Source organism: Thermobia domestica, chromosome 4 (assembly GCF_964235325.1).
Source record: "Thermobia domestica chromosome 4, izTheDome1.hap1.1, whole genome shotgun sequence".
In the NCBI taxonomy this organism is placed as follows: domain Eukaryota; kingdom Metazoa; phylum Arthropoda; class Insecta; order Zygentoma; family Lepismatidae; genus Thermobia; species Thermobia domestica.
Window position 1 is genome coordinate 250,701,847 of NC_137457.1, and position 20,930 is coordinate 250,722,776.

Sequence of the window (20,930 nt, forward strand, 5' to 3'; positions counted from 1 at the left end):
ACATTTTTTTGTCGGTTTTCTTGAATTTGATATAAATGGACAAGAGCCGTTTTGCAACTGGACGACTTGATTCCCGGAGGGAGCTCCATGTTAATCAGTAGGTACACGTCTCATATAGCCTCGCTGCTGACCGGGACGTTAAACTCGAAATCAACTCAACTCAACTCAACGCAACTGGACGACTCATTTGGACTTTTCACTTAAAAAATTAGACACGTATTTAACCGTCTTTTGATATTTTCCCTAGAAGGTAAAAAAAAGATTGGGAGCTGCAATTTGTTAAGATAAGATGGTATATCTCGAAATTTGTTAAGGATAGAGACATGAAACTTATTATTTAGACTTTTCATTTAAATTAAATAAAGACGTGCCTCGGCGTTTTTTGATATTTCCCTACAAAGGAAGAAAAATATCCGGAAGATAAAAAAAGTCGCCATTCCCAGGCCAACTTAAGCTAGAAACTTGAAATTTGCACAGAACAGTGGCGCATCCAGAATTTTTTGTTAGGAGGGGTCCCAACTTATGGGGATTCAATACTATAGGACTATACGTCTACGTAGTTTGAGCTTATATTATTCTGCACCCGAAAAGACGATAAGTAATTAAGTAATGCCACCTATATTTTCAAAACTAATCATAGAACTAGCTTTTCTATAAAAAAGAAAGAGCACAAATTAAGTGTAAGACCCAATCTTTACCCTACATGAATTATTTCTCTGTTAAATAAGTATAGTTTTATTAAAAAAGTGTACAAATGTATGTCGAATTACGAAGTTTGGGGGAGGGGATCAGGACTCAGTGGTTCCCTCCCGTAGATACAAGACAGGGTGTAGGATTTGTGATGTAAAGTTTCTACCAAAAAAGAAGTTTTGGGAATTGGAGAAAAAGGGGAAAAGAGGGATAGCAATTATCATCTTAAAATGTTCATAGCTAGGAATCTATGAAGGTTAGATACATGGAATTTGTGCATATACGAGGAGTGACTGAATCGTTTTGAGCCTAACAAGAATCTAGAATAGAATAATTCTATATATTAGAATAGTACACGATTTTAATGTTAATGTGTATCAAGCTCTTAGTTCTAAGTAATTTCTTTTGTCTTTTACAGGCTCTTGAAGCGAGTGAGATGGCAGAAGTTGGGAAAATGAAAAAAGAATCGAGTACAGGTCAGTCATCAGGTATCTGCAATTAAAAGGAATGTCGGCGTCTGAGATCCACCAGGATATGGTCAATACCGTAGGTGAATCTGCCCCTTCATATGCCACAATCCAGACCCGTAGTCATGGAGGGGCTAGAGGGGGCACTGCCCTCCCTAAATTATTTTTGCTCCCTCTAAAAATAACGCTGAAGAGAATTTTCAAACTGACTCAAAACGAGTAAAATTCTTAGAACTATGCAGGAGCGTCATTTCAGATTTTGCTTGGGGGGGCAAAATCCCTTGATATAAGCAAAAATTTCGCGTATTTCACTACTACTATTTTATTGATAAAATCTATAGAAATCCTAAACTCAGGGGGGGGGGCAATTGCCCCTCCCTGCTCCCCTAAATGACGCCCCTGGAATTGTGTTTACCAAATTAAATATAACTTTGCGAATTCTACTCATTTCTGTGTAAGATTGTATGTTCCTTGCTAGATGCACCATACATCTTCCATTGCCCTTACCCATTTCAAGGATTTCAAACCATACCGTATTATTGCACCATGACAAATATCCAAGGATATCAGGTGCACTTCCAAACAACAGTGTCATAGTCCACAATGTTAGTTGTGAATATTAATAAACTGTAGTGTATCGCTTATTTTGGAAGGTAGAAAATTGAGTGCAAACGTTGAATAAAACATATACTTCTACTTTGTATTGTTATAATCTAAAATTGCTCTAATATAATTTTGCTATGAATGAAAGCACTTCGCAAAGATCTCATATTAAGCACACAAAAGTGAAACAAAAAATTACAGTTTCGATAATTCAAAAATAAACAAGTTGAAAATGCTCCAAGAGTATTGCCAGAACAAACTTAAAAAGAATGGAGAGATGAAGTGGGAAGGATAACTGTGATTGTTCCTACATCTAAAAGTAAAGCTTTTTATCCGCACAATGTTTCTCGCAAAATATCATCTCTCTATGACTTACGGTTCCCGACATATGGCTCCTTAAATTTCTCGAAATTCGAACTTTTTTAGCCAATATTTGGGGGAACGATGGCCAGCTTGCCAGTAGCCACTTGACCAGTGGTCACCGGTTACTTTTTGTACCAAAATATTCACCATCCTCTTAGGTATTGACAACAACAATATTATCTCTCTATGATTTACGGTTCCCGATATATGGCTGCTTAAATCACCTGAAATCGGAACTATTTTTGGCCAATATCTCGGGAACAGTAAGAGTGACGCGAAAAATTTCATAACTTTTTCAGATAGTTTTTGATGCTTTATCGAATGAAGCGCTCAAAATCGAAAAAAAAAAAATCGCAAATAACAGACAGACACACAGACATAGAGAACTCAGTAACGAACTTTGTAAGTTCGTTGATACAGGTTCTGTAAATGATAAATAAATGTACTGGTACAATTTTATGGTGTTCTTTGATATCTTTGTCACTGCCCCCTCAGTCTTCCTTTCTGCCCCCTCTAATAAATCAGGCTGGCTACGGGCCTGCCACAATCAAAAGATGAGTGCAGGAATTCAAGCGTGGTAGGCAGTGTTGAAGATGAGCCTAAAGTGCTACCACTACGAAAAACATTGGCCTGGTATTTGATATGATCATGGAAGATCACCGATTGTCAACTTGACAGATAGCAGACAGGCTGGCATATCACAGGAGCGAGTAGATCATATTCTGAAGAATGAACTTAATTTATCAAAAGTTTCTGCTCGATGAGTGCCACGTCTCCTGAGTCCCGAACAAAAACGCACTCGCTACCTCCTATCCGTGGACAATTTGAAACTGTTAGAACGTGATGTGGACGATTTTTTCTGTCGATTCATCACTATGAACGAGTGTTGGGTACACCATTACCAGCTAGAAACAAAACAACAATAGAAACAATGGAAGCGCCTCTCCTTCCCTGATCCACAGAAGGCAAAGGTGATCCCCTCCGCTGGCAAAGTGATGGCCTCTGTTCTTTTTTTTTTGGGGGGGGGATTCCCAAGGTGTGATATTCATTGATTACCTGCAAAGTTACCATACCATCACGGGACAATACTATAGTGATCTTTTGAATAAACTTCGAGAATAAATCCAAGAAAAAAAAGCCACAAATGATGTCCAGAGGCGTTCTCTACCATCATGACAATGCTTCCGGCCACACATCAGCAGTTGCCATGGCTACTATTCACGAATGCAGCTTTGAACTCGTTCCTCATCCACCCTATTCTCCAGATCTGGCCCATAAGACTTCCACTTGTTCCTTAATCTTAAACAGGCTTTAGCAGGACGAAGTTTTGCAAGCGATAATGACGTCATGACAGCCATGGAGGAGTTTCTGTGATCACAACCTAAGGATTTTTTTTTTCTCCTGGGATAAGAGCACTGCAGCACCGTTGGAGCAATTGTGTTGCTGTCCAAGGGAATTATGTTGAAAAACAAAGGTATTACCAAATCTGTACTTCTTATAGTTTCCTCAAGGCTCAAAACTTTTCAGTCACTCCTCGTACTTCTCATTCAAACTTATTAGACACGTGTTTCTGCGTTTTTTTATTTATTTTTTTTAACATTTGACATAGAAGGGAAGAAAAGATATGAGAACAATGGAAGGAAATTACAATTATCATAATAAGATGTCCATATCTTGGAATCTCTTAAGGTTAGAGATACGAAATTCGGTATTTGGATTTCTTATTTAAAATAATTAGAGATGCCTTTAACCGTTTTTTTTTTAATTTGATCTAGAAAGGCAGAAAAAGATTGAAGAAAAGGGGTGGGGTTACAATTGTTATAATTCGATGACCATATCTAAAAATTCGTTAAGGTTAGGATATGAAATTTAATATTTAGATTAAGGGAAGAAAAAAGACAGGTAGAAAAAGAATAGGGGTTATAATTGTCAAAATAAGATGGCCATATCTCGAAATCTGTCATGGTTAGGAACATGAAAGTTGGTATTTGGACTTATTAATTAAAGACGTATTTGGGCATTTTTTAATGTTTCCTCTTCTTGAGAAGAAAAAACCGGGAAGAAAAAGGGTGGAATTTGCAAGTGTTACAATAAGATTATCATAACTCGAAGCCACTTAATTGGCGGTAGTTCAGTGGTAGAGCCCTCACCTGTAATGCATAGGGTCCTTGGTTCAATCCTAGCTCGCGCCAAGTGAGCTTTGTGGTGGACAAACACCGTGTGCATGAGCTTTTTCGGGTCTCCCGTTTCCACCCGCTTTCTTCATTCCACCATTTTATTCATTTCTCATCATCACCGCCTCCTTTAGCGTAGCCGGCATAATCGAGGGACGTAAAATTTAGATGTCAACTTTCAGATTCAATTTTACTCCTGCTTCTGACAGTCACTCAAACACTCCCAACAATCACGCGCATACTACTTGTCAGTTTTAATTTTAAAAATACATTTGTCAATTCAAGATACAGGTATTTTGACGTATAAAAGAGAGAGAGAGACAAAAGGAAAAATGAAACAAAATGTACAGTTTTACTTCCTGCGATTATGTTCTTTATGCTAAGAAAGGTGGATAATTAATGAAAGTGAATGATGATGAAAGAATTGTCGGAATGAAAATGTGGGAAGAAACGGGAGAAACCTGAGAAAACTCACGGGCACGATGTTGTCCGCCACAAATTGTCATGGCCGGGAATCGAACAATAGAAGGAAGGAAAGAAAGAGATATAATGAGCTAGAAGACTAATTTTGCGTATTATCGTCTAAAAAAGTCGATTATATTATATTATTATTATTATTATTATTATTATTATTATTATTATTATTATTATTATTATTATTATTATTATTGGAAGTATTCTACTTAAATATCCTTTTTAATATAGTTGCTCGTAACGCAAATAAAAGTAACTCTCAAGACTATGATGTAAGGAACCACATATTTTTTAACATGCCTAAGACGGTATATCACAGCTCAGTAATTTGTCGTTGCTTACACGAAACGAAGGGGAAAAAATCAAATAAAAGTAATTTTCACAAGCGCTCTCGAAGCGTCACTTGTTTTGCTGCTGTTTTTACGGCGTCGTCGTTAGAGGTCATAAGTAAGGGAATCGTTAATAATCAAGAAATTTGTGTTGATCGGATGGGGTGAATAAAAAAACGAAAAACTTTTTTAAAAAAACAATGGGTTCAACGTCTTTGTTAGATAAGTTATGTCGAATTTGTACAGCAGAACAGGTAGATGGAATTCTTATTTTTGGAGAAGAAGGAAAGCGGCTTTTTCTAGAAACCAAGATAAAGAAGTATTTGCATGTTGCGGTAAGTACCTCAGCGATGGCACCCTTTGTTCGCAAATTGTATGTACCCGGTGGAATAATATAACTTAGAAAAGCGTAAATTTAGTGCATATACACTATATTATGTGGAAAGTAATTAAAGCGTCTGTATTCGGAAGGATATAATATTTCGTGCGAATTTGAGTTGTCAGTTGAAGGAACATAAACAATATTCATCGTGCATTTAAAAGGTCTCGCTAGCGCTATGATTATCATACTTGTCAATATTTTGTCGACTGCCATTTACGGTGCTTAACGTTAATGCGGAGTAATTAGCTAGTACGTAACGTCAACATTTTGTAAGTTAAATTTATAAAATTCAGAAATGTTGATAAAAATCATAATTGGTATTGTAAGATAATTAAGAAATCTCGTAAAAGTGACAGCAACATAAGCATATGAAGAAGTATGCTGACATACGGCACGAACACGAAAGAACGTAACAAATTAATATACAAAACTGAAAATTCATTTAATGATACTTTTTATTTATAGCAGCCCATCAGAAGACTGATTTAAATAGAATAGAATAAATATATTTAAATCACATTTGTTTACAATAGTTATGTTCTCTGTTCGTACAGCGAAAGTGAATATGCAAACTATTGTGTTGTCATAGAAATTATGTTAGGCCCACATTTGTTTTGTGAATGTTAATATAAAATGAAATAATGGCGGAAACGAGAAGTGAATTACAATAATATGGCAAGGTAAGCAGTGTAAACGTATTTTGATGACATTTGTTCGAATAAGTAATGCTATGCTGTTCATTTTATTAAATGCTTTTGGAGAGGTTTGCCAAGCATTGGTAGTTAGATAGTAATAGTTTGTAAGTGGAGGATAACTTACGAAGCAATGTTAGTTTCTTGTTAGTACGAATACATATTTTGTGTGTGCTATAAACAATAAGAATTATCTATGATTAGTTTGTTTTGCGAGATTCCATTTTTGAGTCTTCTAAAATGCAACGAATGTCCCACCATAGGCCGGTTGAATATGTAGCAATGCTATGTGATGGATGGAAATAACTCAGGTAATAGTATACATGAGAACCTCCTGATCTGCGTTTTTTACTGTGTTCTATTACCACTTCTACATGAAATACCATAAATTTTCTACGTAGTGCAATAGTAAGAAGTATCCATGTGCACAAGACATACGATATGCGTTAAATTCCCCCCCCCCCCTACACACACACACATACTCATAGATAAAGTACAGGTACGTTCTTTTTTATTTTCGTATCAGTCGATAAGTAAATAAAAGTCGCTTTGTTACCCCCTTTGTAAGTTCGTACATACTCAATAAATAATCCCTTAAAGTATGAGCGTCCTGCTCCTTCGGGAACTGATGCAGCGTTTTGGGCACTACTTCCGTAGACGGTTCTATCGATTATGGCCCAGATTTTTCATATTTTCCCATTTTTCTATGTTGGTTGGTCTACATTCACTAAGTTTGATTAGATGAGGTATCATCATCTCTAAATTTTCATCTTGGTTGCCTCTGTAATATGATTGGTTGCTAGAATAGTTTTGGTTCGGTTTACGCTCACTCGTATTTTCTACACAATCTTACACTTTCGTTTCACTTTATTGAAGAATCACACAAATGTCCATTTCTACCTGCCAGTTTTGGTAGAACTGTCTGCGGAAGTAAAACTTATTTGTAAAGTAAGAATATAGAACACAGTGGCAAGTTTTTACTTTGGTCATTTCGTCCAATAAATCGTTCAATCAGTCGATTCGTAGGGAACTAGTTCCTCGGAACAGTTCATTAAAAACCGTAGGAACCAGTTCCTCACCTTATCTAACTTAACCTAACCTTGCCCAACATAACGTAACCATCAACAGTAACTCACCATGTGGCTCGATACCAATAACGAATCTAGAAGAACAGACACGTTCCCAAAATCGGAACCGAAAGATCCAAATCACTGAGTCGAACAAAAATGAATGAAATGCCCAAAGTGAAAACGCCCAACGGCAACACAGTTACTAAACTTCTCAAAGATACTGAAGGTACATGAATAAATGTTCATCTTATGGGCGTTTTTATGCCTTAATTTCACAAAAAGAAAGTTATACATTATCTCCATAGCAAGTCCGTTTTTTTTTTTCCGTTAAATAAGAAATTCCAGGAGAGTAGAGGCGAATGAACGTTAGTCAGGTTAGATCAGTGATTCGCCACTTGGAGGGACATGAGCAAGAAGGGGCACATACCACTAAGAGAAATAAACACTGAACTTATGAGTAAAGCACCAATTGTAGTGACCATTTACAATTTAGTTTTAGCAAACTTCACAGACTCTACATGTTTGACGTTTTGTCATTGTTGTGGGAATGGGTTGGGACGTGAAGTATGCAGGGCTTACGAAGAGGTGGCCAGGTAAACAAGGTTGGACACTACTTGGTTAGATCCATAAAAGCAACAGTTATAATAAACTACATTTGTTCGTACCAGCGAAACTAGAGTTAAATCACGATTTTTTTTTGTTTGTTTGTTGTAAATTTTGCTTATTTTTGGTCTCCTCCTATGAACCACTTTTTTAAATTCGTGTCTCTCATGAAAAGGCGTTTGCAATACTTGTAGTAGTTCTCTTGTGTTCAAAACGATGCTGTAAGATATACTTAATCCGTTCGCTGTCTACAATCAGGAAGAGATTCAGGGGTGGAGAGATGAGGTAAATTCTCTTTTCTTGTAGGTCAGACTTTGGTGGTGGAAGGGTCGACCATAACTGGATAGTGAAGTTAAAACCGTAGTCTGTGCGTAGAATTGCGTATTCATACTGTGTTATCTGGTTTGATGATTTGTTTAGTGATTGTGTTACGAAAGGCAGAGTCTCAATCTGTCTGATCTAATAGTTGAACTTTTAGTATGTAGACAATTTTTAGTGACTACTTGGCAATTCTTTATTACAGCGTTTCAGATTGAAATATAAGAGTAGTTTTAACCCAAGTGGTATCTTCTTGGATGCAGTAATAAAAACTGCTGGAAAGTCCGAGTATACACATAAAAGGAGGGCTATTATGAACAGGAGACTAACAATATGTTATATCTGGGATGCTTATTAATAAAGTAGGTGCAAATATGTGGAAAGTTCAGGATAAAATTACTAATTAATTTTTTAAAAAAAGTCTACGGGACATATTTATGTAGGCGCCAACTTGTAAATAAAATAATAATGTAGAGCCAATATAATGTACCGTAATCCTTCATAAGGAAGCACTTGTCTCTCTTAAGGAATACTTAAATCACACTGACTGTAAAGAGTCTATCCCGGTGCCCTAACTGTTGTGCTATTCCCACATTTCTCGGTAGGTTACGAAACAAATTCCATGGTGTGAGGATGTCCGGTGAAAATGGAAAGTTGCTCATAGAATGAGATTTTTTTTTGTTTGTTTTGTTTAAGGCATGTTATGCATATAGACAATACGTGTATAGTCAACACCTTTGCGCACCAACAGTGTTGTTTACATATGGGAAGCGCTAGGTGATTGATAATGTTCTAAATGCTCCAATAGAATATTAGCTCTGAAGAATTTAAGAGAGGCTTTTTGTGTATATATATATATATATATATATATATATATATATATATATATATATATATATATATATATATATATATATATATATATATATATATATATATATATATATATATATTCATATGGTAGCCAGTTTCATGATCTGCTGAGGGTAGCTGCTTTGTTCTCCGCATACTTCCAACAAAATGAAAAAAGACAAGAGTGTTCCTTCCTACTTTTGCTTACAACAAGGACTCTCCACTCCACTCCACTCCAGTACTCTCTTTCGGAAAATGAATTTGGATCAAAGAAGCGTCGTTAATGATAAATCACTGTTCTTTTTAGCATGCAGGTTTCTAAACGTGTGACTTCGAAGGCGTGTTAGCTAACTTCGTATAAGTTGTCTAGTGCCGCACACCATAGCTAGTGCAAAATCTAACCAAACTCAGTGGACAATCGCAGGGGTGTTGATGAAGCTAACGTTCCTCTCTTTTGCTATGTTTGTGGGAAGAGTCAAGTTGTGGTGCTTTGTGCGTTTGTATGTGTGCAGCTCGTGGATTTTCAGTTTTTAATTGTTGGAAACTAAATATTCTAACACATCTGTGAAAATTTGACGACTTTTAAAAAAGGATCGCGATTCTTTCCATAAAAGCTACTGAATCCGGTAGCCATTTTTATTGACCTCTTCCTGATAGTGTTTCCCTTGCAGCTTCCTTGACGCGTGGAGTGCATCCACTCAGATCACTGTGGCTTTACCACCTCGACGGCGTGAAGCTATGATTCTTCCAATCCTGAAATCAGAGACAGCTGCAGTGACAGCCACAAGCTTACAAACTCGTTGCTCTACAACTTTAAGGGCATATAATGGACAAGCTCCTGGTTTCGTGTTTATAGTCACATTCTCTTGTGAGCGAATTCAGTGTGAATTTTGGTATTTCAGGTTCACTACAAACAGACTTGCTCAAATCGGTAACCAGATTCCAAGAAAAATATTCTATCGTCAGCATTTTGTTACTATATTCTTCGATCTAGAGAAGGCATATGACGCAAATGAGCGTGTGGGTATTTAACAGGTATTCGTGCTCACACGGGCACAATTCATCAAGACTTCCTAAATGAACGTTGTTTCATGAGTGTATGAACAGAGCGATGTCTGCATAGGTGTTCCCTAAAGCAGTGCTCTTATTGTCACCATCAGCAGTGTTCTGTCTCAGATCCGGACTCCAGTCTATGCTATGTGAACGATGTAGTTATTAATTGTCGCTCCACGTACCTTCGCGGTATTATTCGACAGCTTAATTTTCCTTAAATCTTATTCAGTGGTCGAATTAAATAGGTTTTCAGTGTGTACATTTCTGCCGCCAACAAACTTGCATATTGATTAGGACTTGTACCCGTCTATTATTTGTTGATATTGTCTCCGATTTTAACGTTTGAGTTTCGATTGTCGTTTAAATTTAGATAATACACATTCGTTACTTTAGGTACTCTCGCCTCCGAGCTCCGAATTTACTTCTTGTACTATCACACTCCACCCAGGATGCTGATAGTATTCTTCTGTTTCAATTATATTTACTGAATTTGATTAAAGTTAGACTATGGTTGTATTGTTTAGTCGTCTGCTCGTTCCTCTCTGCTGAAACTACTTGACACTGTTCACCGTCTGGGAATTCGGCTAATTGCTGATGCGTTTCGTTCTAGCCCTTTTGGGCTAGCCTTTACGTAGAAACCAAAACCATCGTCAGCCTGGTGTGGTTAAAGATTTCTCAGAAATTATACAGCCTATGTACGTTGTATTTCTGACCGAGTCTTTATCTCGCGCTACATCGGTGGCAGATTTATGACCGGTATGCAGGATGGTCTCAGGGCCATGTTTGTGTCTTGAAGAATCTCACTGCAGACGTATTCGTATGTCTGCTATACGTTTGTGCCAATCTATCTTACCTGTTGACTCACCATTGTTCGACTTTTGGTTCTCGTTACACACTAAACAGCACACAAGTACTCAAGACTACCAGAAAGAGTTTCAAGCGTTGCTAGAACTGTAAGTGTTGTATACTGACGGTTCGAAAAGTGAAGATTCTGTTGACAGTACCTTCGTCACGAACAAGGATATATCAGAATTTAGTCTACATCGTCTATTCAGTGTCCACTGCTAAGTTAGCAGCAGTTAAGCTTGCTCTTGACCATGCGCCTCACCGTTCCCTGCCTGAGTGCTTGTCTGCACCGACTCGCAAAGCGTAATTAAAAGCTTGCATAATGAAATTAGTAAACGCTTCGTATTCAGATATACTTGTGAGATGCCATCAATTACATCAACAAGGCTGTGTCGTCGATGTGTGTTGGGTTCCGGGATAAATCAACATTCGGGGAAACCAGAGTGCCAACATAGCAACTAAGAACGCCGCATTGATAGGTGTTTCACTGAAGAAATCTCTCTATGCTCTGATCTCTGGATCTGCTCCCTCCAGCGGTTGTGCTCTTTCTGGCAAACAGATGGTAATCAACTCAACTTAAATAAACTCTAATACTCTGAAAACATATTTTAGGACACTGGCAGAGGTCATTGAGCTCTAGTCGCCGAGATGAAGTGATGTCGGCTGCTTGCGTGTCGGATACTCTCATCTCGTGCATGATACTAACCTTTCGTATTGCAAAGACTGTATCGGCCTCTGAGTATTTCCAGATTCTTGTAGAATGTCCGGATATACTCAGGTCTCAGAGAATGTTTAAGATGCCTAAATCCATAGTCAGGCTTTTGGAGGATAACGTGGTCTTTCGTACCCATACTCTTTGTGTTTATTCGATTATTATTTAAATAGATAACAATATTTTTAGTTATACTTTTTGTTATCTGTTCTCTGTTTTGTCCTTTATTCTTGTAGCTTTTTCATGACTTGTGTCATATTTTTCTTTTTTACCTTCGATTTTTTATATGTTTTGGAGTTTTTATTTCCCTATTTTTAGATTTGGAAACTGTGTTGTCCATAATTGTTTTTATGTTGGAAGTCTTTTTTTTTTTTTTTTTACGACAGTTCGTATGTTGGCTTTTGGTCTTTCCATGACAGAAATAAATAGGCTAACCTTGAAGTTGTTTCCATTAAATCATTCAGTCACTCAATATATTCATGGTAGATCAAAATGAGTTTTATTTTTTATTTGTGTAACTTAAAAAGGATCGAGAGATAGAAAACATTTTCTTATTGGTGATAAAAAGTTATACACATAACAAACCAGTGTTTTGTTGGGGTTTGCTACAGTCGTCAATTATTTTGTGATTTTTGTTTAACAAAGTTGTTTGGACATGGTTATTTGTAATATGCTAGTTCCAAATTATTTCACGCGGCACTTCCTTAATAGAGTTTGTGGACCGAGATGTGTTCATATCGCCGCGTTATTCGTATTGAAAGGATATGTAAAGTTTTAGTTGAGAATTAAAAAATAAAATAAAATAAAATAAAATAAAGAAATGCTTTACCGAGAAGTAGTTAGTGTGTCACGTATAGATAGATGTTACAGTAGGATGTACTATATAATCATTATCAAATATGTAGGGTTTATATACAGCAAAATTCACTCAAGAGTTTTTGTTTCTGTGGCAATAATCATTCGAGATCCTTATCATCATACGTATTCATTATTAGCAGGTCATTTTCCGAAACCGAGAGGCTTTCATGTACCGATCTGCGGCTAACCTTTCTGTCTTCACGTACTACGATTTTGTGTTTTAATACCGTTGATCAATTATAGCCTCTTTCCAAACTCCCTCTTTTACCTGCCGCAATACCTTTGAGCACGTCCTTCATGATTTAAATCATAAGATTACTTCGAAATAATTACAATATGTGAAGTCAGTACCTGTTTATATGCAAAGGCATCATTTATGAGTTTGAAGCTATTGGGTTTTCTATAAAATACGTTTCACTTCCAATAGAATGCTCTTACGATGCACACCATTGAAGAAACGACGTCTTTCATGGAATATGAAATGCATTGAAGAGTCTAGATTTCTGAACGTAGAATTATCAGCATTGCAACTACTAACGAACGCTGACATCTATTGTTTCACACTTTTTTTAATGAAAGTTTTTCTTCGTGTGTTAATGTATCACTGTTTCAATATTGTATTTTTTTCTGACATCTAGCGTGTGGTTATGAGCCGTTATCAGGATGTCTATCAGTCACGAATGTCACGAAATCAGAAAACGGTCATGAAAGTCACGAAATTTAGCTTTTGGGTCACGATTTTTTAACTGTGCAAATGTAAGTACAGATTGAAAAATTTTGTTCTATAAAACGTCAAAATTCACCACCAAAAATGTCTATGGTCGGCTTTAGACGCTACCAAATCGCAAGCAAAATACGTTTGTATCGAATGGATGAAAATTCGGCCTAATTCGCACCCAAATTCGCTCTTGAAAATGTCAGAAAATTTTATGATTTGGTAAAGAAAAGGTCACGAAAAAGTCACGAAATTTCATTTTGGAATTTTAATAGACGCCCTGGTTATTTTTCCTTATTCCATAGTTTTACTTAAGGAAAAAAGCATTTCTCCCTGGCGCGGATTCGAACCTCCAAACCTTTGGCTGTACCAGTTTCGTTGACTCATTTCTGGCTTACGGAAGAAGACTGTTAAAGAAGGTTGCTGTTTGCATATTTCGATTTAAAATTTCCCCTGTTTGCTTTCTATATATGTAAATGTTAGCTTGCTGCGTCTCTTGCATCTAATTTTTAAAATAATTTTATGCACTTATTGAACAAAATTATTGAAAATAAGTATATCAGTACTGTTCGTTGTTATTGAAACCTTCGAATATATAGAGAAAAGAAGGTAGTTTTCGTAAAACGTCATTTACAGGTTACGCTCTTTTAAATACGTAGTGGTACATTAGAAATGCATACTTACATTCATAATAGTTTTTGCCTCAGAATATACTTACTGCATGTAAGTAGCCAATTTTCACTGGAACCGATGGTACCTAACATAGTTGTCACTGTTTCGTATACTTCCAGTTGTTTGTTTAATGGGCATGCTTTAAACCATAGCTACAGCTTTCGTTAGGCTTGTTTGCATTAAACTTTAGCATTATTATTCTACTTTTTAATTTGATAATCATTGGATATTCTAGACTTGTGTGCTATTGAGAGGAATCTCAACACTGTAGGAGATAGGCCAATGAACCAACCTTTTCCTTCAAATTGTTCGCATTATTATTATTATTTTTCTACGGTTTTATTTTTCACGTTCTTTTAAATTGTCATGCTACTTAACAAGTGTTTTGTTCTGATGCCACTTATAATACAACCTTTGTTTTGTTATGTTGCTTTATACTTTCATGTATAATCATATATCGAACTACTCGCAGCTTTTTTGTTTAACTTTTTTTGTTTTGTTTTATTGTGATGCTTTGAAAGTAATTATTTTGCTTTTTCATGTCACTTTGGATTTTTTATTTTGATTTTTGTTATGCTTTTGTAATATATTACTATTTCTTTATGCTTTTTATACCTATGTTTTTAAACTTTTTCATGCTTTTTTAATTTTTTCGTTTTTATTTTCATGCAACTTTTTTATTATTTTTTCTTTAATTTTGTTATTTTGCCTGCTGTTTTTGTAGTTTATTTTGCCGCAGCGGCCAAGTTTTAATCATCAGATTGCTATGACGTTACTTACCTAACTACAAGCACACAGAGACGTAATGGATTGGTTGTAAAAACTAACTTCAAAGCACAGATCTTACAGTTTCACTTATATATGTGCAGATTCTTAAAGGTGTAAGTTGCATTAGTTTTGTTTGTTTTTTCATAAGTATATTATTGTGTACTATTGCCATTAGGAAGTTGTTTAGTGTTAATTACAACAGTAGTGTTTAAGTATTCTTTTCTTTCTTTAATAAAACTTTTCTTATTTAGATGGAATAGCCCAGAAAATGTTCTAGAACAGATTGTGATATAGTTCACCAAGAAGATATAGTTGACAGTTACGAAGAATCTATAATTTCACTGATAATTGTATCTATCCTTGGTTTCTTTAGCTAATAACTTCAGCTTTCTCGCTTATTTCAGAAAATTTATGAAGCGTGAGTTTCAACTTTAAGGTATTTACAAATAAACAAAAATATAGGTTACTTCTCTGTTTTGTGAGAATATCCTCTTTTCTTTGAAACTGCTTCCTCCAACGCCCTATTTGGCGTTCATTATGGATTTTTATGGGAATTGACTAATTGTGTAGGTTAAATTGATTGTACTTCAGGATCTCGGTCCAGTACAGTTTTTTTAACATTTTACGATTATGATCCAAGACTAAGGAAGACTGTGATTATGATAAACGAAATGATAGAATGAAGAAAACAGCAGGAAACTGAAGAACCCCAAGGAAACCCACACATACGGCCCTAGGACTATTGCTTTTGTTCCTTATCTCTCTCTCTCTCTTACATAATATTGGACAAGGAACGATCTAGTACAACGAAAGTTCGTATACTTTTATCCAGTAGTGAAAATAAGGAATGGAAAGTTGTAATGTATAATTTTGATACACAATAATCACATTTAATTTATCTACTTTGACAAAGGACGAACATTTAACTATACTTCAAGAAGAAATCAGTTAAACTATATAAATCCCGTTCATTTCAAATAAAAAAAAATAAATATGCTTTCGTGTGGGTTCCTGTCACCACGGCATGGCGCGTCCTCAGGTTGCGGATCAAGGAGAAGGCCTCTAGATATAGAGGTTAGCTGCGAATATACTGAATAAGCAGTCGCGGACAGCCGACTAGGAGTGGTCCTCCAGCTTAGGGGTTTGGGTAAGGCTAACAACCTCATCCTGTAAAAAAAAAAAAGCACTTGTTCAGAAATATTCACGAAAGCCTCGAACAAGGACTGTTAACTTGGTACGACCTCAGCAAAAGAAAATGGACATGAGATTTGGAACTTGGAATATTAGAAGTCTTTATAGGGCAGGCGCGTTAAAATCCGTAACGAGTGAGTTAGAGAAATACAGGATGGACCTAGTAGGAGTTCAGGAAGTTAGGTGGGAAGGAAATGGATTTGTGAATTCCGGAAATTTTACGTTCTTTTACGGGGAAGGAAATAAAAATCACCAGTTAGGAACAGGGTTTTTCATTCACAAACGAATATTACCAGCAATTAAACGGGATGAATTTGTTACTGACAGACTTTCTTTTATTACTTTTAAAGGACGGTGGTGTGATATTATTGTTTTAAATGTACATGCCCCAACTGAAGATAAAAATGACGATATAAAAGATAGTTTTTACAAAGAAGTGGAACGGATATTTGACCAACTCCCGCGATACCGTATGAAAATTCTATTAGGGGATTTCAATGCGAAGGCAGGACGAGAGGATATTTTCAAACCGATTATAGGGAACGAAAGTCTGCATAAGGATAGTAATGACATCATGAATAGTACAAAATTCCCACATCGCGACGTTCATAAATACACTTGGACATCACCAGGCGGAAAAACACATAATCAAATTAATCACGTTTTAGTAGATAGAAGAAGGCAATCTAGCATAATTGATGTCCGGTCGTTTAGAGGGGCTGATTGTTGCACTGATCACTACCTGGTAGCAGCGATAATACGAGAAAGATTATCGTTGAATAAAGGTAATATTCATTGTCTGAAAACGAAGAGTTTCAATTTAAAGAAATTAGAAGAGAGCCAGGTAAGAGAGGAATACCAGATTGAAGTTTCGAATAGATTCTCGGTTTTAGAAGATTCGGAGTGCACTAATGTTGAGGATACCTGGATTGAAATTAGAGAGAGAATTGAAATTTCAGCAAAAGAAAAATTGGGACACGCGGAAATACGTAGGAACAAACCATGGTTCGACTAGGAATGCATTAAACCAACAGAGAAGAGAAAACAGGCAAAATTACGCTGGCTACAAAATCCGAATGAAATAACTACACAACATTTTGCAGATATCAGACGGGAAACTTCCAAAACTTTTAGAACAAAGAAACGCGATTTTTTGAAGCTAAAATTAAGGAACTTGAAGATAATAGTAAAAATAAAAACATCCGGAACACGTATAAGGGGATCAGCGAATTTAAGAAAGGCTATCAACCTCGTGCTTATATATTAAAGAATTCTGACGGAACAGTTCTCACTGATACGGATAGCATCTTAAATAGATGGAAAGATTTCTTTGACGATTTGCTTAACACGCAACCAAAAACTAGTGTGCGTGGAGAAAAGGAGATACACACCGCAGAACCCAACAGAATAGAAGTAGAAACCGCTATAAAGAAATTAAAGAAACACAAATCTCCGGGTGTAGATGAAATTCCGGCTGAGTTAATTTTAGCTGGAGGCGAAAAGTTGTGGAACAAGATACACAAACTCATTCTCCTTATCTGGAACAAGGAAGAATTGCCACAAGAGTAGAAAGAATCAATCATTGTTCCAATTCACAAGAAAGGCGACAAAACTGACTATAATAATTACCGAGGCATCTCTCTTTTGTCAACATCGTATAAAATCCTTTCAAATATTCTGTTAGCAAGATTGGCCACATACGCAGATAAAATTATTGGAGATTATCAGTGTGGATTTAGACGAAATCGATCAACTATCGACCAAATATTTACCATTCGCCAAATACTCGAAAAAAAGTGGGAATACAATACCCCGGTACATAAACTATTTATTGATTTTAGAAAGGCGTACGACTCGGTTAGGAGAGAAACATTATACAACGTTCTTACAGAACTTGGAATACCGAGAAAGCTAATTAGATTAATTAAGATATGTTTAAATGAATCCCAAAGTAAAGTCCGGGTAGGAAATTTTTTGTCCACGAGCTTTCACGTCGAAAATGGCCTGAAATAAGGAGATGCGTTTTCGCCATTATTATTTAACTTTGTTCTGGAATACGCTATAAGGAAAATCAAAGATAGCAACCAGGGCCTAGAGTTGAACGGTATTCACCAGGTATGGCATATGCTGATGATGTAAATGTAATAGGAGATGATAGGAGAACAATAGAAAGAAATGCAGCTATCTTATTAAACGCTTGCAGGGACATGGGTTTAAAAGTAAATGCAGAGAAAACTAAATACATGGAAATGCGTCGGGACCGTAATACAGCAAATTATGGATGCGTTAAAATATTTAATACTTTTGATAAAGTGGATAGTTTCAAATACCTAGGATCAGTATTAACAGTCGAAAATCATATTCACGAAGAAATTAAATGTCGACTAAAAGCAGGGAATTCGTGTTACTATTCGGTTGAAAATGTCTTGTCGTCGCGAATTCTGTGGAGGAATCTGAAGCTTAAAATATACAAAACGATAATCATGTCTGTTGTTCTGTATGGTTGCGAAACATGGTCGCTTACTCTGAGGGAAGAACAAACTGAAAGTATTTGAGAACAAGATCCTGAGACGAATATTCGGACCCAAAAGGAACGGGAATGGGGAACGGCGGAAACTTCATAACGAGGAACTACATAATTTATACGGTTTACCCAACATTGTTAGGGTCGTCAAATCTAGGAGGCTTAGGTGGGAGGGTCATGTAGCTAGAATGGAGAAAAGTAGAAACGCTTTCAAAGTCTTGACTGAAAGGCCAATCGGAAAACGACCATTAGGAAAACCCAGACGCAGATGGGAGGACAATATTAAGATGGATCTCGCCGAGATTGGAATACAAAGTAGAAACTGGATGCAGTTAGCTACGGATAGAAGTCAGTGGAGAGCTTTTGTGAACGCGGCATTGAACCTCGAGGTTCCGGGTTCCATAAGCCATAGTGTTAGTTAGTTAGTTATATACACTTAGTGCCAAATGTTATGAAATAGCCATACGTAACTACTTAACGTCGCAGGAACATCACGGAAAACCGCTCGAACGGTGTGAAGCAGTTTCAGTGACGCAACCCAATGGGAATTGGTGGCGTTTGAGCGCGGGATAATAGTTGGTGCTAGGCAAATGGTGCTTTCGATTCTGGACATTGAACTTTCCTCGTTCTACAGTGTCAAGATGGACCATGAATACCGAATTGGAGGCATTACTACATATCAGGGCCGCCTACGTGTGTTGAGTGACCGCGACCGGCGACGTCTATGGAGATATGTCCGGGAAAACAAACAAGAAACAGTGCTTAATTTTAATACGACATTCAGCATTATGAAAGTTAGTAAATCTGCGCTGCCGTTAGATGCAAATGCTTGCTCATGTATATAGGGCAGAAGGAGTAGACGTTGTGGATGTCGGTGGTGCAGCTATTTCAGTAACTCATCATTGACTAATACGTAATGACGGAAGAAATTATATCGTGGACTTTGACGGAAGACACAAACCTTGATTACAGTACTCGAACATACGAGTCTTGTAATGCTGTAAATTTGTCCGAAAATTAAATAAATACCGTATATTACTTTCCACAAAAGTTAATTCAGACTTGAAAAAAAAAAAAATGTCATCCCACGCAACAAAATGAGATAATAATAAAAAGTCACTCTAGTAGTGATTTGAGCACTGACCGCTGCCAGTCTGGACACCTTGAAAGCGCTTTCGTACTACTGCTTACGAAAGCTGTGACTCTTAATGCAGTGTTGTAAAGAGTCATTCAGCTGACCAAATATTTTTGTCTTTTCTTCGGTTGTATGATTAGATTCTTTTATCTGTCCACTGGTACTTTCCCAAAATCCCCTATAGCATTTCAGTTAGAAATTATTACGATTTGAGGGTACAATTAAATATTTCATCTATGTCAGACTTCACTCTTCCTTTTAAAGTAAGATTGAACAGGGGAAGGGCCGGAAGGGAAACCTACCGGAGGAGAGGTTTGTTCCACTCCGTAGTGGGCATCTGCACGAGTCGTTGGCATTCGGATTCTTACTGTGTCATGTCGCCTCCTGCACCTAAAGGGGAACGTGAGCTTGTCTTAACGCTCCGTGTCCGACACTGGGATCTTCTTCTGGTAGATACATCTATAATAGGTAAATGTACTTCGGTCCATCGCGCAAATGAGCGTATCCCATTAACTCTTCTTCGGAAGGAAGTGTTATATGGTACTGGCAGTTTTGATCGGAACTAATTATTTATCAATCTTAGGCAATAACATGCCGGTTTAGACAGATTAGGTTCCGGCTTATATGGAGGGCAACTGTACATCCCACTCCATGTTGTCCATTTCCCTTTTGTGTAGTTCCCATGTCATATACTTTTTATGTTGAACTCCGTGAACCGAATAGCAAACAACAGGAACGTTATGCGTTTCTTGTATTTTACATATGAGTGTGGAAAGAGATTGTTTTCCTTTGATATTCTACTCACATAATGTTATGTAAATCGTAAGTTGCCAGTATCGACATTGTCAGTAGCTGGCATGACTTAGAAATGAGATATTATTAGAGTCGTTTACTGAATAACTTCTGGTTTGGATATACTTGCAACAAATATGTCGATAATACATGGAGGTGTTAAACACATTAAGATACCTACTTAATTACAGTTAGTTTCTCCCCGAGCTTGGATAACGTTGACAGACAGTTTTTCAGTTGTTCTACAGGTATTTCAGTCCAGGTAGTTTAATGGCTGTCCTTACGTCGGTTACGTGTCAAAGATAGTTCTGTTAGAGATTCATAACGTCCTACACAATCTCTATAGTTTAAATTAGGCAACCGACGGGACCAAGGGAATACTTAATGCACGCTCAAGTGTTCTTCGAACAACTAACTATAGGTCACGAACATGTCTTACGGAGGATAGCATTATCTTGTTACTAGAAATCATCACCAGGAAATGCAGCGAGAATAAGGGAAAGTAGAAAATCTGCCAGGAATGTTGTGTATGTCGGTCCTGCCATAGTAAACTGTAGTTTTAGTAAGGATCTCTCTTTCCGCCAACAGAACAGCGACCGTACACCACATTTTACTGACATGGTTTATCTCTGGTATAATGTGTTGGT

General features: G+C 36.8%; 1 protein-coding gene across 5 annotated transcripts in view; it reads left to right on the top strand.

Moving 5' to 3' along the window:
* Window positions 1–5,151: 5,151 nt before the first annotated feature.
* LOC145683977 (uncharacterized) overlaps window positions 5,152–20,930 on the top strand; it is a 75,454-nt gene continuing 59,675 nt past the window's right edge. For 2 of the 5 annotated variants that reach the window (XR_014131218.1, XM_081755720.1), the window contains exon 1: window positions 5,152–5,435. Coding sequence is in view for 3 of the 5 variants with exons in the window: in XM_081755720.1 (XP_081611846.1) it covers window positions 5,301–5,435 (135 nt within the window). In the remaining 2 variants the exon portion in view is untranslated. Of the gene's footprint in view, window positions 5,436–5,799; window positions 6,163–14,597; window positions 14,753–20,930 lie in introns of those variants that run through there. The other 3 variants (XM_081755722.1, XM_081755723.1, XM_081755724.1) reach the window with 3 other exon arrangements.